General features: G+C 44.3%; 1 protein-coding gene across 3 annotated transcripts in view; it reads right to left on the bottom strand.

The window, feature by feature from the left end:
* Positions 1 to 482: 482 nt before the first annotated feature.
* Positions 483 to 16,778, bottom strand: part of PCMTD1 (protein-L-isoaspartate (D-aspartate) O-methyltransferase domain containing 1) — a 327,051-nt gene continuing 310,755 nt past the window's right edge. For all 3 annotated transcript variants that reach the window (XM_085605644.1, XM_085605645.1, XM_085605646.1), the window contains one exon: positions 483 to 3,186. In XM_085605644.1, the coding sequence (XP_085461770.1) occupies positions 2,816 to 3,186 (371 nt within the window). In that variant the 3' untranslated portion in view covers positions 483 to 2,815. The remainder of the gene's footprint in view (positions 3,187 to 16,778) is intronic.

Genomic DNA, 16,778 nt, shown 5'->3' with positions numbered 1-16,778 from the left:
TTCAGGCAAGAAGAGTAGAATTCAATAGGAGACAGAGTCCTGCGACCATATCAAGTTGCTGGAAAGTCCCAGCAAAGCTGTTGATCAGGTACTGGTCCATAGTCTGAAATCCTGTTTCTGGAACATTTCGCTGGTGACAAGGCAACAATAATTATCAACCTTTTTTCAGCTCCAACATCAAAAGCCTCAAAAGTGAAGGTGGCTTCAGAGGCACATGCTGTCTGGAGAACAGTAACTGCGTCAGGATAACTGCCACCCTGAATTCTGAATTATGTTTATGTATCAAAGTGTATTTAGCCATCAGGTGTGCAGAAGTCTGTTTGAGCAATAATGGTTTAGAAGAAAAGTTGAGGGGAGAGGGACTTTGTTAGTCAGTCAATAAAATGAGTCCATTGCTAAATACCTTATACATTTGTTTGCTCAAATTGAATATAGGGATAAAAAGATTTGCAGAGGAAGTAAGTCCACCACGGACGACCAAATGTTTTTCATCCTTTATTTAACAAACAAAAATCAGGAAAGTACTGTATATATAAATAGGACCTGAAAAGAAGAATCATTTTTGTTTGCGGAGAAGGTCCTTGAAGCACCTATGTGGCATCCAAATGTCTAAGAAGAAAAAGGAACAAATGGATACAATCAGCCCTTCTCAATTCAAAAGCCAAAAAACATTCTCATCTGACAGTCTTAAACCAACAGTCTTAGTAATATACAAGATTGCATATTTCTTAGGTGGAAACCCTCAATTGACTATCATTTCAGGGAGCGATTGATATGAGTAGGCTTCATGACAACTAAGAGAATTTTTCTGAAAATGTAAATAGAACACAAGAGAAATTGGCAGTAAAAAAGAAACACTGAAGAAAAAATAAAATTGCGGCACTGATTAAAAATCCGATACACAGGAATATAATATAAAGTGCCATTTGGCCACCATGTGAAATAATAGTCTTTTTACTTCTAGTAAAAAGAACTTGAAAGTTCAAGCTCACAATAATTGTCAAACCATGCACTTTGAAAACAAAAACAAAGTAATGCGACCAACGGCCTACAAATATGCTTGCAAGAAAATTAATGCAATGTGACAAGGATTGGGAAGGATACAGACTAGTTCTATCATAGCCTATCAAATTTGATAGGAGTCAACTAGAAACCATTGGCTGCAGAATATAATTTTTCATGATAGAGTTTCAAGATCCATAGAGTGGCACAAAATGAATTCGAAGTCTAAGAAATAATGTGTACTTATTTTTCCCGATTATGGCTTATTATTGCTTTAATCTAAGAATATTACACTGCGTGTGACAGCATTTTACACCTAAAATGTGCTGGTGATTACTGTACCACAGAAGGAATGTCTTATGCCACTGTTCTATTTAGAAAGTATTTTCATTTAGAGATCAACAGAATATCAGGCCAAACATACAAACATACTTGCCTTGTCACCTTTATTTCAACAGAGTGTTAAAATACCAGCCAATTAGGCACGACAAAGCAAAAATAAATCTGAAAATAAGCATCACAGAAATTGCAGGACCAGTGTGATTGTAAAAAGTGGTTGCCAAAGAATTGTGATGAGCACTGTAACTGTCCTCATCAAAATAAATGTATACCTCTTACTAATCTTTCAAGTACAATTGTATATACATAAGAGTTACCATCAAACTATTTCAATGCTAAGACAGATTTGCCCTAAATAAAACCGGGTCAGTTCAGTTCTGCCTTAACAAAGGAAACATATTTTAATAAAGTATGAAATCCATCCACTAAAGTGCATCTGAAAATACTTAGAAGTGCAGCTTCTACAGCGGCCCATGAAAAACAAAACATGGTTATTACTTGGATCAAATTCTATCTAATAGAAGTAGCAAACATATTTATCATTGAAGAACACTCAAATTTAAACAGGTATTCACAAAGTGCAGTGCTTACGACTCTGAACATGGGCGGGAGCTCAAAAACTTTGCAAGAAACACTGAGGTTTAAGGGGGACGGGTAGCAAATGTATGCCTCCATTTCAAAAATCTCATCCTCTTTTCATGGTGGGCACAGTATACTATACAAATACTTCTTTAGACTTACGGCATAGTCAAAAGTTAAAGCATTGCAAACCAAATGTACTGAACTTCTACAGGAAAGGTGAATTGCTTTTACCACCAACTGCATCAATTGATGCTGGTACTGTTAATTAATTCATGAATCAAATAGGGTAGATGCACGTAGTGCTACCTTACTCTCCTTTAAAGGATTTCAATATTCAGAATAAACAACTCAATAATGCCAGAGTATATTCTCATACACCTATAGTACTTGGGTATTCCTCACAATACATCAACACATGAAATAGAATTAAGGAGCACAACACAACCCTATGAAAAAGAATTGAAAAGCTATCCCCACACTATCAGATTATATATGCTTTGCATGTGTAAAGCTTTCCCAGTGTTAGGAAATGCAGGCTGTGGCAATTCAAGTCAATTCATCCCTCAACCAGCAACATTTGGAAATCGACTTGCCCTTTACCAGTACCTATCTATTGCAAATCAAAAAAGATGTTCCATGCAAAAGGTTGGTTAATGTCACATACCAAATCAAGTTGTTCTTTTAAGTTAAAACAGTGGTAATCATTGCTCAAGACCCAAAAAATACTAGGACTTTTGAGTTTAAAGTCTCTATGCAGCCAAGAGAGGATATCTAAAATTGTTTGTAGTTTGAACACCAGTGAAATCTGCTGAGTTAAATTATTTCCTGATAAATGCTACATTTTCATTTAGGAATGAAACATCAAAAGGCATCAGTTTCTAATTCAGGCACATTATTTGTCTCTGTAGTAGGTCAAGTATGCCTTTAAAGATTCTGGCAGAGGCAGACTCATAATTTTTTCTCTGAGTAAATTCGGAGGAGGTTCCTCTGGCTTCAAGGTTTCAGTGTGTTCTTTTTCCTCCTCCTCTTTGTTATCCTCCTCCATCTTTTCATCATCATCACTGTCCAGAGGTTGGGGAATGAGCTGATTTCCTACAAACACATAGGTGCTAATTCTACGTCTACGACACCTTCTTCTCTTTCGTTTTGGTGGTGCTTTCTGAGGGATACCCTTGGCTTGCATTTCTTCATTAATGAAGTTTCTTAATGTACGGCGGATGTAGACTCGGGCCAAGTCTTGCAGATTTCTAACAGCACATTCAGCTAAAATAAAGAACAGAAATATTTTTTTTTACTAGTCCATAGACTTTAAATATTATTTCAGTGCATTTTCAACTTTACATTTATGCCATGATGGTGCACAAAATATATTTGAAAGATATTGTTCGACTTTTTGCACCACCCAATCTCAAAGAATAAGGATATGTATTAAGTGAAGTTTATTAGGAGTGTCCTCCTGTAGCCAAAATGTGTTATCAAACAAACACTAGTTCTTCTCAATACACACCGGCACCGAAAATGGTAACCAACTAAATTTCACAATAATACTTATTACACTTAAAGAAAAGTGACACTTCCCCTTCAAGCCATAGGATTTTGAGCCTTGATACAGATATCCAATACTGGGGAATAGGTATAACTTAAACCAGAAATTCTACCACAGGTGATAATGGTTCAGGAAGAGGAATATGTCTGTTTTATGACAGATCCACCATCCTGCCCCTTTGAGTTAAACTTCTCTCTGAGTTACCTTGCTCAAGAGGTAAGGTTCCAGGAACTTACTTCAGCATTTGTCCCCGAAGTCTCACCCGAACAAGAAATTGCTATAACAGCCCTTCCCCTTCAGAAGTGCATTAGTGCAAGATACCATTTAAAGGGAAAACATGCTCATGGAGGAAATTCAAATTTGCTACAGTTTTCTGACCCAAAAGGCTAAATTATAAAATGGTGCGCTACGCCAACTGTCCAATAACTACATCCCAACTGCCTTATTGGCAGGAGATGAGAAGTTAGTTGGATACTACTTGCTTCTGTAGTTGGATGTCAGGAGACGAGAAGTCCAGAAGCAAGTAGTATCATTCCATTTACATCATATAGGCTCCCTTCCCGTCAGTGGACTCATGATATTTTAGACTTTAGGGAAAAGAAAAAGGCTTAAAAAAAAAAAGAGTGACAAATATTAATCAAAAAATGTAGCTTCTGATGTGTATTAGAATACCAACGATTATGATTACCAGTTGCTGGACAGGCTGCTGACATCTGGTATGACGAGCAGGTCACAAGTTCAAACCTCAGCACGACAACCAGACTTTTATCCTGCAGATTTTGGTTAACTGAATCCTATTTAATAGTGAAATAGTAACAGTGCACTTAGAAACACGTAAATTGTGATACAAAAGGATGTGGGGAGGCACTGGGCATTACACTTAATGACAATATGGGTATTTTGGATGAATTGTTTCCAAGTCAACATGCTCTCTACATCCAGCAGATAACAGGTAACCTGAGACTCAATACCCTGGGTGAGAGGTATTTGATCAAAGTAACTGCTCTGTCGTCATCTCAGAAAAAAAGAGCGACCATGAGGGACAATCAGTGAGTGTAAAAGTGAGATATCTTGTATTTATAGCTAGATCTGTCATTCCATAGCAAAGAGCATTTTTTTTGTTACTTTAGTGTAATTTTATAAATCTGCATTAAACAACTTACATTGAAAGACAATAATTCACTTTGGTTCAAACCTTTCCTTATTTTCAAACCACATTTTTTATTTAAGCACTTTTCAGCAGGAAACAGTATAGATCTTAGCCATCTATTGATTATTGCCCCATTAAGCACAATAAAACATATTCAGAGAGGAAGGCCCAAAAGCACCAGCTTAACTTTATGAAACCCTCGGGCACAGAGGCAATGGGAGGCAAGGGTGTGCAGATTGACAAAAATAATTGCCAAAACGGAAAAACATCAAGAACAAAACAATGGTCCTGTAGAACAAGGTACTTACCTTCGGTAACAATATATCTGTAAGAAACATAGGTTAGTATAGATTCCTTACCTTAGAATTACCCCCCAAGCGTCAGACTGGATCCAGAAAGTTTTTCATCAGCAGCACCCCTGCGCGTCGGAAGGTGGTGTCGGTCGACTCCGCGTTCGTCGCCGGCATCATGGTCGCTGGGATGATGTTGCAGTAGCTACATAGACGCTGCCCTTGTGCGCTGACGTCAGTTCTGTACACGACTTTCCACGCCAGAAGCGCAGAGCCATTCAAGACACTGACCACAGGTGCACAAAACTAGGGCCCTGAAATGAAGTCCTTAACCCTAGAAGTCAGTTCGCAGAACGGGGAGGATGGGTGGGGCGGTAAAGAATCTATAACTAACCTATGTTTCTTACAGATATATTGTTAACAAACGTAAGTAATTTGTTCATCTGAAATAAACATTTAGTTATAGATTCCTTACCTTAGAATAGATACCCCAGCAATATCAACCCCGAGGTGGGTCTGCAAAATAAGTTCACACCAGAAAGTCCTGGAGAACAGAATGGCCAAAGAAGCCGTCTCAACGGATTTGGTTGTCAAGCCAGTAGTGTTTGGTAAACGTGTGCAGCGATGCCCACATAGCTGCCTGACAGATGTCATTAAGGAGGACTCCCCGTCCCAAAGCAGTGGTGGCTGCCGTCGCCCTGGTGGAATGGGCGCACAGTCCCACTGGAGGATCCTTCTTTGCCAAAGAATAGCAAGCTTTGAAGCACAGAACAACCCACCTAGAGATGGTCCGCTTGTGCACGACCCGACCTTTCTTAGCGCCCACGTAACCAACAAAGAGCTGGTCGTCCATCCGGAATTTTTTAGTACGATCCAAGTAGAAGGAAAGCGCATGTTTTGGATCCACAAGGAGGAGCCTCTCTTCCTCTTATGAAGGATGTGGAGGCGGAAAGAAGGTGGGCAAAGTGATGGTTTGGCCAGTGTGGAAAGAAGTAACCACCTTGGGAAGAAAGGAAGGTCTAGTTCTAAGGATGACCTTGTCCGGATGGACAGCCAGAAAGGGAGGCTTGGAAGAAAGACCTTGTAGCTCACTCACCCTGCAAGCAGAGGCCACCAAAAAGGCAGTTTTCAAAGTGAGAAGTCTGAGAGGACACTTATGTAGTGGCTTAAAGGGAGCTCACATGAGGTAGGTAAGAAACAAGTTCAAGTCCCACTGAGGCATTATGAAGGGAACAGGAGGAAAAAGATGAGTACTGCCCTTAAGGAATCTATTTACAACAGGGGACTTGAAAAAGAAGGCTGATCAGCAAGGCTGAAATGGCCAAGGGGTAGCCCTTTAAAGTGCCCAGAGCAGAGCCCTGCTGGGCCAAAGAAAGGAGGAACAAGAGAGCCTCGGAAAAAGGGGCGGAAAGGGGATCCACAGCCTTTGCTGTGCACCGTGCCACAAATTTGTTCCATCTGCAGGCGTATATCGGAGGAACGCCTGGCTGCCAAGATACCTTCACAGACTTAGGGAGGCAGGTCAAATGACGTCAACTGCCGCTGCTCAATCTCCACGCAAGGAGGTGGAGGCTAGACTGGTTCGGGTTGAGGACCGTCCCCTGCTGCTGCGACAGAACCTCCTCCCGAAGAGGAAGTCTGATCAGAGGATCGATGGCCATGTTGAGCAGCTCGGGGTACCAGACTCTTCGTGCTCAATCCGGAGCCACAACAATGACTTGGGGCTGGTGGCGCTTGATATTCTTCAGCACTCTGGGCAGAAATGGTATAAGCGGAAAGGCATATAGAAGACCGCAACTCCACTTGCAACGAAAAGCGTTGCCTAGAAAGTGCCGCCTTGGAAATTCCAAAGCGCAGAACTGCTGACATTGTGCGTTCTCTTCGGTGGCGAATAGATCTAACCAAGGCTCTCCCCACTGCCGATAGAGACCTTGCAGCAACTCCGAGAGAAGATGGCATTCGTGATCCATCATGCACCTGCGGCAGAGTTCGTCCATCCTGGCATTCAGGGAACCTGCCAGGTGTTGAACCACCAGGGATATGCACTGATGTTCCTGCCATGTCCAGAGGCGGAGGACCTCCTGACATAGGGTCTACGACCCCACCCCGCCTTCTTTGTTGCAGTACCACATGGCGGTGGTGTTGTACGTGAACACCTGCACCACTCTTCCCCGGACAGAGCGAAGGAATGCTTTGAGTGCAAAACGAATCACCCAAAGCTCCAGAAGGTTGATGTGGAGCCCAGACTCCGCCGGAGACCAGAGGCCTCTGATCTCTGCCTCCCCCATGTGGCCGCGGCATCCCAGAAGTGATGAATCGGTCACCACTGTGAACCCTGGTTGGGGAAAGGAGAGGGCTCTGCCGCCGACCCAATCCTGGTTCGTGAGCCACCACTGCAATTGGTGTGTAGTGTCCTCTGAGATCTGGACGCAATCGGACAGATTCCCCTGAGGTTGTGCCTATTGGAACTTCAGGTTCCACTGCAGAGCCCGCATATGCCATCTGGCATGGTCCACCAGCAGGATGCAGGAGGCCAACAGAACCAGCAGCCTGAGGGTCATCCTAACCGATACCCAGGATAGAGGCTAAAACATCGGAATCATAGCCCAAATATCCCGGACTCGCTGTTCGGGAGGATAAAGCCGAAACTGCGTCATGTCCAGAACCCCCCGATGAAGAGGAGCTTCTGAGAGGGGGTCAGGTGTGACTTTGGCACGTTGATGGAGAACCCCAGCGAATGCAGGAGGTCGGCCGTAGTCTGGAGGTGGGAGATGACAGCCTGGGGCAAGCCCGCCTTCAACAGCCAGTCGTCGAGATAGGGAACGACTGGAACCCCTGATCTGCGCAGATCAGCTACGACCATTGCCATCACTGAAAGTGCTCGTGGCCTACCATGTACCACAGGTAATGCCGGTGGGCCAGCAGGACGGGGATGTGAAAATAAGCGTCCTGCAAGTCCAACACTACCATCCAGTCTCCAGGATTGAGGGCAGACAAGACCTGAGCGAGCATCAACATTTTGAACTTCTCCTTCCGGAGGAAGTGGTTGACGTTGCTGAGATCCAAGAAAGGACGCAGGCCTTTGTCCTTCTTGGGCACCAGAAAGTAGTGGGAATAGCAACCACGGCCTACTTCTTGGGCAAGAACGCTCTTGATGGCTCCCTTGGCCAAGAGTGGCAAAAATTCCTGTTGGAGAAGGGCCAGATGATCCTCCGACATTCAATGGTACTGAGGCGGCATGGATGGAGGGGTAGTCTCGAAGGGGAGGGAGTAGCCCCTTCGGACTATTTGCAAAACCCACCTGTCCGACGTGATGGTGTGGCAATGGGGGAGGTGCTGCAGAGGGTGCTGTGGTGGACTGGCCCGCCCGCTGGACCCCAAAACCACAGGGCTGGTTCACACGTCCCTGGCCGCGCAGAGGCTGAACAGCTTGCACCGGCCTGTGGCTCTGGGCGGGACATGGCGGACACCCCTTCCGTAGCCGCGAAAGGGGCGAAAGGCAGACTGCGCAGGGCGGGTGGTGGAGAGGCCCAAGGACCTGACCGCGGCCCGAGACTCCTTAAAGTGCTCCAGAGCGTTGTGTGCCTTGTCGCCGAAAAGGCGACGGCCACCAATGAGCATGTCCATAAGAGTGGATTGGACATCTCCGGAAAAACTAGTCTACCGCAACCAGGCGTAACGTCGCAGGGCTACTAACGTGGAAATCGTTCAGCCTGGTGAGTCGGCGGTATCCCTCCCACAGCGGATGGTAAAATTCGCTGCGTCTCTCCCCTCGGCAACTGCACGGGAGAGCACAGCCCGGGCCTCCTCCGGGCACTGTGGCAGCACCTGCGCTACCGTATCCCACACAGAGTTTGTGTAATGGCCCAATAGACATGCAGTGTTACCGACCGCAGTCCCAAGCTGGAGGATTCTTCCCAAGGTGGTCCAGCTTTTTGGATTCCCTATTGGGTAGTGCGTTAGGCAATGTGCCTTTGGAGGTGGAGGCTTGGACCACCAAGCTCTCAGCTAGAGCTGGAATGGCAATGGTTGAGCTGGGGGATCCGGTTCACAGATAAATAGTGAGTAGCTGCCAAGAGAAAGGTCTAGAAGTTCAAAGAAAATGTATTCTTTTTTTCTGAGTTTAGTCCAATGACAGATGGGCCGGGAGGGGCGAATCTTGGGAAGCTCCACTACCTAAATTACTTACAAGGTTATCCCATATCACATAGTGATGTTGAAACTCATCAATATCCCTGGAGATATCTGAAATAAACAGTTAGTTATAGCATCCATACCTTAGAATTACCCCCAGGTGTCAGACTAGACCTGGAATGTTTTTCGTCAGCAGTACCCCTGCGCATCAGAAGGTGGCGTCGGTCAACTCCGCGTTTGTCGTCTGCGTCGTGGTCGCCGGGATGACGTTGCGGTAGCTACATAGATGCCGCCCTCGAGTGCTGACGTCTTTTTCTGCGCCAGCAAGCGCAGATCCGGAGAGAGCAGTACCTCCAGTCACTTTTTTACTGACTTTTTTCGACTCCTGGTGCATGAGGGATGCCCGGCTTCAAGGCTTGCGGTTCCTGTAACCGACTGATGACGGTGACGGGTCCGCACTGCGTGTGCCTCTACTGCCTGGAGCACGACCACGACCCCAAGTCATGCTCCGACTGCCAAACCATGGCCCGAAGCCTTTGGGGGAGCGGTCCCGAAAGCTACTCGAGGCCCGGCAGTCGGCTCCGTGCCGCTCAAGGTCTCGATCACGTAGGAGGTTGAGGGACTGGTCGCGGAGCCAACACCATTCTTCCTCTCAGTCTTCCCACTCGGGATCAGGTAAGTCGAAGCACAAGAAGAAGTCGAAGAGGCATCGTTGCTCTGAATAACCTTTGCCCTCATCTTGTTCAGCATCAATTCCACAGTGAGCTTCCTATTTATCTGCTTAGGTTCAGCTTTCATCTCCTGCACTAGATCACATTGCAGGTATTCCGTGGAACAAAGAGGCCACATAATGTAGCCAAAGGTTTTATTTGTTGATTAATTAAAATCATCAACAATGCAATCAACATCGTCGTAAAATCAAATAAATATATTTCAGAACTGATGCAATATAATACATGGACAGGGGGCAGGCAGCCCCAGTTAAGATTGCCCGTTCAGATTGTATCATCCATAAATCAGTCAGACAATCTAAAATAATGTAATACAATGTGTATAAGGCCTTTCTTAAATGAGCTTCAAATTATTTATAAAGATTTTACATAACTAGCCAAAACCATGGTATCTAAAGAGATAAGACAAAATTATATAGTCTCCTTGCAAGTATGGCACCCATGAAACATGAACAGAGGTTTCTGAACAGTGCAACGATGGTTACCCAACTTTGGGTAACAGAGGCTTCGTGGGGGAAGGACTCATTCTTGTAATTGCCGAATCGACACCTTGGGGCTGTTATTGGTCCATGACACCATTGCGGTTGAAGGTCTTTAGTTGGAAGAGCTAGTAACCTTGCAACCAAGATGTTCCTCCTGCATTCCCTACTGACTGGTACTTTCAGGTAGCATAGCCCTTTAGTATCATAGGAGAGGAGGAGGATGCTAAGCTGTTTCTGCTGTTGCAAGCTATGTTTGTTGGCTTCCCTTGATTTCGCCATGACCACTTCTTTTTTTTGTAGTAGTTGCTTGAATGTTGTGTTTGAAAGATTACTGATCTTTATTTTCTCTAGTTCAAGGGCTAGATCAGCACATGCTGAGTGTAGATATCTTGGCCAGTTATTAGCTCGGCCATAGAAAAAGACCTGCAAAACTTATTTCTGTGAACCTCCTGTGGCATGAAGTATCTGGTGGTAATACTTAAGGAACTGGTACTTGTTTGTGAGATCTTATTTTGCCAAGCCAAATTCCAGGCATATCTGAGAGTGTCTAATATAGCGAGGTAGCTGGAAGATCTTTTTATATGCGACTGTCTAGCATTGTACCCATTTTTTATGGAAAGCCTTGTTGGCCATATGAGATTGTTTGGCCTTAATAACTCTTATTATGGCTTCTGCAGATCAACTTTGTAGTTTTGCATTTAGTTTGCATAATACAAATATTAGATTTCATGCTTTGGTTTTCAGTGATCTTAGGTGTGTGGTCTTTGCACAACTCAGCTAGACATACGCCTAGATAGTTATATGTTTTAGCGTAAGCTATTCTAGAGGGATCCAGTTTCCAGAATTCTTTTTTATTTTTATTTTAGTTTCCCAAAAACCATTACTTTAGTTTTATTTGCATTTGTTGCTCTGATTACACAGTGGTCTCCATCTTCCACTATTTCTTTAGTGTGGCCACTGGTAGAGGAGGAGCATGTTATAATAGCGAGTATCTTGCCCTTATATTGCTGTTTATTTTCCATTGGAGCAATGGTCCATTGCTCAATTATCGCAATTGCTTCTCGAGGTGGTGTTTAGGCCCTGGGCAGGAAGGTAAATGAACCCCAGAAGCATTAATGTCTTTTCAGGTTCTGAGTAAAATATAACTGTGTTCATCCAGTTGAGGGCGGCCAAAGGCCTCTATAGTACTTCTGTTGATGCCTTGCCCAGCTAACACTTCTAAACACTCTCTTTCACCAACCAGAGGCTGCCATAAAAGTAATGCCCAGCCAGTTTCACATGCTGGTGTACTACTGCTATCAGGCTCCAGGCCTCCCAGCTGCAATTGTATGCCGAAAAGCGGTATCACAAGATGAGGCGGTCTTGCAACTAAGCAACTGCCAAAATGTTAAGCAATGCACCTGCTGCTATCTTGGAACACTGGAGTGCCACAGCACTCGGGGAGGAGTGCCAACTGTACTACAAGCTCTATGGGGGCCAGGGTGGCTCAAATCATGGTCTTTTCCAATCCACACTCTCTGGTAACTAGTGCCCTCTACCTATTTCACCAACTCAGTCTTGCACAGTTGAGAATAGGCCTCCAAGGGAAGCATCATCAGTGTTCCTCACAGAGACATCTGTTAGGTAGTCCAGCTGGCTCTGCAACACATGCCCATTTTGATCCATTTAAGTCTTGTGCAGATTGATCAAGGTGAAAAGGGATCTCAAGGGGTGCCTGAACATGGTTTCTCCATTCTAAATGACATATGGAGTTTTTTGTTGGGCTACAAAAAAAAAGGTGGTCAACGGAATGTCATGCATACAGAACCCAGTTTGTTCTGTGCATTTTTTCAGGTTAGATGTATATCTGCTGATAGTTTTTCTGTACCCTTAAATTAAACAATTCATAGTTATTGTGGATGGAACCTGACCTAATTTTGCAAACTCACAAAGTTATGAATAAAAAAGGAACCTTTTTGCCTAAAAACAGCTCATGGTTTGATGATTTTGCTTCTTCTCCCAGGCGCCTATGTAATATTCAGTTTTCTTGCAGGACCATGAAGGGCCCATTCCACGCCCAGTTAGAACTGTTATTGTGCAAAAAGCTCTGCACTTTTCCTAGTAAAATAATGAGGCTGTATATTAAAACAATTGGTTCTGGATTTCTTGTAGGACTGTTCTACAAATAAGTGCGAAACGTAAAATATCTATCTATCTATCTATCTATCTATCTATCTATCTATCTGTCTATCTATCTATCTAACCAACTACCACTGGCCAGTAGGTAGTCATAATTAGGACCTAGCTTCCATAGGCAAAAACGTGTTCAGTGGTTTTCGAGCTAATAAAGGAAAAACAAATTTGTATTTCTAGGAACACGAATCTTCCACAAATACCCCAGGAATCCCTCGGGATGAATCGTGAATCCATACACCAACAGACCTGCAGTGATTGGGTGGCCGCAACCTGTGTAGAAAATTGTGCCCACCATTTTATATAGCAGGGCACGGTCGAGTGGAGATAACAATAAAGCTTGTAAAATATTGAAAGGTTCAGGATAGAGGTACCCTGATCCCATGGGTGCCTTGTAGGGGTCTCTGAGGGACCCCTTATGACCATCGAAATGCCCCAAACAATTTTTTTTCCCATGTGCCGGGATTCTTGAATCTGTCACAATGCCCCTGTGTGCCATCACAGCGTATTTACAAATGTTGATGATAAAAATACATTCACGCACTTACTCAGCCACTAATGCACCCACTCACTTTCCCACTTGGACACTCTCACAGATCCACTCAGACACCCATTCAGACACTCACACACCCACCCACAGAACCACTCAGATATACACACACCTACTCAGAGATTCACACACCCACTCACAGATCCACTCACCCACTCACACACCCACTCAGACACTCATGCACAGTCACAGACCCACTCGCAACTCAAGCACAGACTTACAGACCCACTGAGACACTGACGCACTCACTCAAGAGTCCCAGTCAGAACTGATGCACAAAATAGGAAAAACTGTACTTATTCGGCACGTCCTAACCATGTAATGTTTTAAAAGTGGCTGCTAATGATTATACTGGGAGTGGCCATCCATAGCATCATCCTCTAGTCCTCTGAGTTTGGGTAATGTGCTATCAATTTAGGGCGAGTAACTGATGATTTCATACGATGTACTAGTGTCTGGAAGGAGGCCCATATATCTGTAGGGAGTGAGTTCAACAGTTTAGCTGGGAGGACTCAAAAGATGTTCCAACAATTTGAAAATTTAAGAACCAAGGAATGGTTATAACTGGCACCAGTCTAAATTGAAAGGTCCTTATACAATGATAGGTGCACAGTTGATCTTTCTAGGAAGATCAATGCAATTCCTTGGACAAACTGTAATACCGGTACCATGCAATATGTTTTGCACCAGGTGTGAAAGGATGAGTGGGTGTAATTTGAGGATAATTTATGCGTTGTTGAAGCTGTCAGCTACTTGAAATATTTTACCCAGCACAGTTTGTAAGTGGGTGTCCACAGGTAAAGTTTATTAGCCTATACAAGGTGGTAGAGGACAAAATATTCTGTGGCATGTACCATTTGGGGATTCGCGGGGTCAGGCACAATTAGTGGAGTTTGTTTATCAACTATTCCTTTCTTAGATGGTGGCAGTTTTTGGCAATCCCAGTTTTCGGTGACATAATGAAGTGGGATGGTTTGTGAAGCATTTTTCATACGTACATTTTTATGTTTGAGGAGATAAGTTAAAGATAGTTTGGACAATTAATTGGCCCAATGTGATGAGCAAGGAGTGTAGGAGTCTAGGTCCTACAGCTTTTGCGGCTTCAGGAGAGTCATTTTGTCAATGGCGTAGTTGTAGTTGCAGGAAGGAAGCTTGAGGATATTGATGATGTTCTGAAGACGAATCAAATTAAATGTTGAATAGAAGCAGTGCATTGATATGAAAGAATTACTTACCTGTAAGGGCTATTCTGAAGCACTGGTATCTTTCATAGATTCACATGACTGAACTATCTTCCGACACTAGTTTGGGAACCCTCAGTAGTGAATGTTTAACAGATGAATTTTTTAATACAGCAATTGACACTGAAAACAAAGGACTAACCTTCATAGACACACTTAGCATACCCACCTCATTATGTGACCCAATGTCCAGTTAATCGGGTGGAGGGGCTCCAGGCACACTCAGGGGCTCTAACTGCCATATTTTCACAGGTTGCACCAGCATCTAATATTCTCATGATCGGGGAGGAGGGTGACATGTGTATCTATAAAAGATAGCTAGACTGCAGAAATGTAGGCAGAGGTAAGTAACTTTTCTTCTGCAGTACTGGATCTTGTATAGATTCACATGCTTGAATAACAATTCCTAAAGCAGTATTTATCAAAGAGATTATGTGGAAATTAGGTTTACCTTATCAAAAAAGACTATGAAAAATCGACTGACCAACTGCTGGCTTAGCCGATGATTGGTCATATAGATAATAAGGTCTGACAAAGGTGTGCGTTGACGAGCAGATTTCTTTCAGCAGATGTGGGCTCCTGCTTGCGGTCCTTGTGGTTGCGTTTTGACTTTCTGGGCACCCACTCACCTCCGTACCTGTATTTTTCCTGCCCCGCTGTCCTGCTGCTCTCCGTCCCCCGCTGCCGCCATTACCAGCTGCGGCCGCTGTGTGGGGACGGACTTCACTTCCCAGCATTCCATGCGCCAGGGGAACAGCTGACGCCGATTACGCGCCAGGAGGCGCTCATAAGGAACGGTGCTTCCCCCGCGTCGCGGGACGCGCGCGGGAGTCGCCGGGGTGAGCCCGGGCAGAGGGCGGGCCGTCTGTGGCCGTCCGGGGCAGGACGAGGCTGGGCTGGGCCCCCCCTTGCATCGCTAAGCCGTACAGGTATTTACATAAAGTATGGGGAAACGCACGATGAAGTCTATACCTACTAATACTGCTACCCCTATCGAGCTGCCCACATCGATTGATGTATTACTGGCAAATGCCCTCACCATGGTTACCAACGAGATTGCGGACACCGAACGTAGGATGTCCTTCGGACTTCCTACTACTACCTTGTTATGCTCCCAGTCCCCTAACAATTCTCCTACTTTGGGTCTCCCCCTCTCCCCTACAGTAACAGTTATCAAAACATCAGCACAAACTGATATTGTAACTTCCATTACTGATACAACCAGCTTGGTGACTGTACCTGTAACTGTTCAACTAGCGGAATCCGCATCAGACAAAACAACACGTCCTGTCACAACAATAAGGGAGAAACGCAAAAGAGGCCCAGTGAAATGTACCATAAATAAAAGGAAACAACCAAGCCGCTGTAGAAACCAACCCACGCCACAAAGTTTATGGAATAAAAATAAAGGAAATGACTGTGAAATAGTGCTATCAGGCTTCGTGGAGGACTTATCTTCGCAACTTTTACCAGCGGATGAAGGAGCGGGAAGATCTACCGTCCCTGTCTGTAGTCCAGTATCTCCTGCCCGGGACAAGGGTATAAGTGAGGTCGTTAGACTATGTGATGAGATTGACAATTCGGTCAGTACCCAGACTGAGCATACTGACCGCAATATCCAAGCCAAAGTTAATGGTAACCTGGTTGAAACTATCGTTGATACCATTTTTAAGCAAGTAGAAATTCAAATAGCTAAGCAATTTAATCTTGTTTTTAAAAGACTGGACAAAATCGAAACCCTTGTAAAAAAAGAGGAAATTAAAAGGAAAGGCACTATGAGTGTGGATGTCGCCCGGGGTGAAAAAATTATGAATAAATTAGAATCATTATGCAATGATCTGAGGGAGGGAGGTTTGGCCATTATTAATGATCCCGGCCATAGTAACACCAAAAGTCTAACAGCGGATAAAGCCGTTCCGTCTAGCAGTACTTCAACCAATATCGAACCCGCACTGACTAAGGGCCCAAATCATGATTCTTTTGGAACAGCAGGAAGAGCTATTACTAATACCGTGAGCTCGGATGCCAATCCTACTATTACCCCATCAGTAACCCGAAAAGATAGGACAGGCAATAAACCAGAGAGTGTAAGTGCAAGTAGAGGTGCGACAGTAAGAAATAGCACCACTAATAATTTAGGACCATTACTTCACTTACCCCCAGAAGCCTGCCCATATGTTCTTGTGCTAGCTGGTGTACCAGCCCTTAATGAAAATCAAAGTGAGTCATGGCAACAATTGCACAATAAATGCACTGATTGGCTGACTAAACATAAAGGGGCAAGATGGAACATATCTAATGAGATTATATCAACCCGTCGGGTAAGCTGGGTGGGCCCACAACACAAAAATATCAGTGGGGACTGCATAGTGATTAACTTCCGACACCCGAGTTCAGTAAGATTCTTTTTAGACATACACAATACCTATGCCAATACATCGACTGCCATAACTCTTCACCCACTGGGCCATTTTTATAGGCCTCCACACAGAATATTCCAAACGGCCCCTAATACAATTCCTTTATTCAACAGATTCTCCGCCCTATCTGAATTAGGTA

Source organism: Triturus cristatus, chromosome 5_1 (genome assembly GCF_964204655.1).
Source record: "Triturus cristatus chromosome 5_1, aTriCri1.1, whole genome shotgun sequence".
Lineage (NCBI taxonomy): Eukaryota > Metazoa > Chordata > Amphibia > Caudata > Salamandridae > Triturus > Triturus cristatus.
The sequence above is the reverse complement of the archived record's forward strand: the minus strand, read 5'-3'. Positions and strand labels throughout refer to the sequence as shown.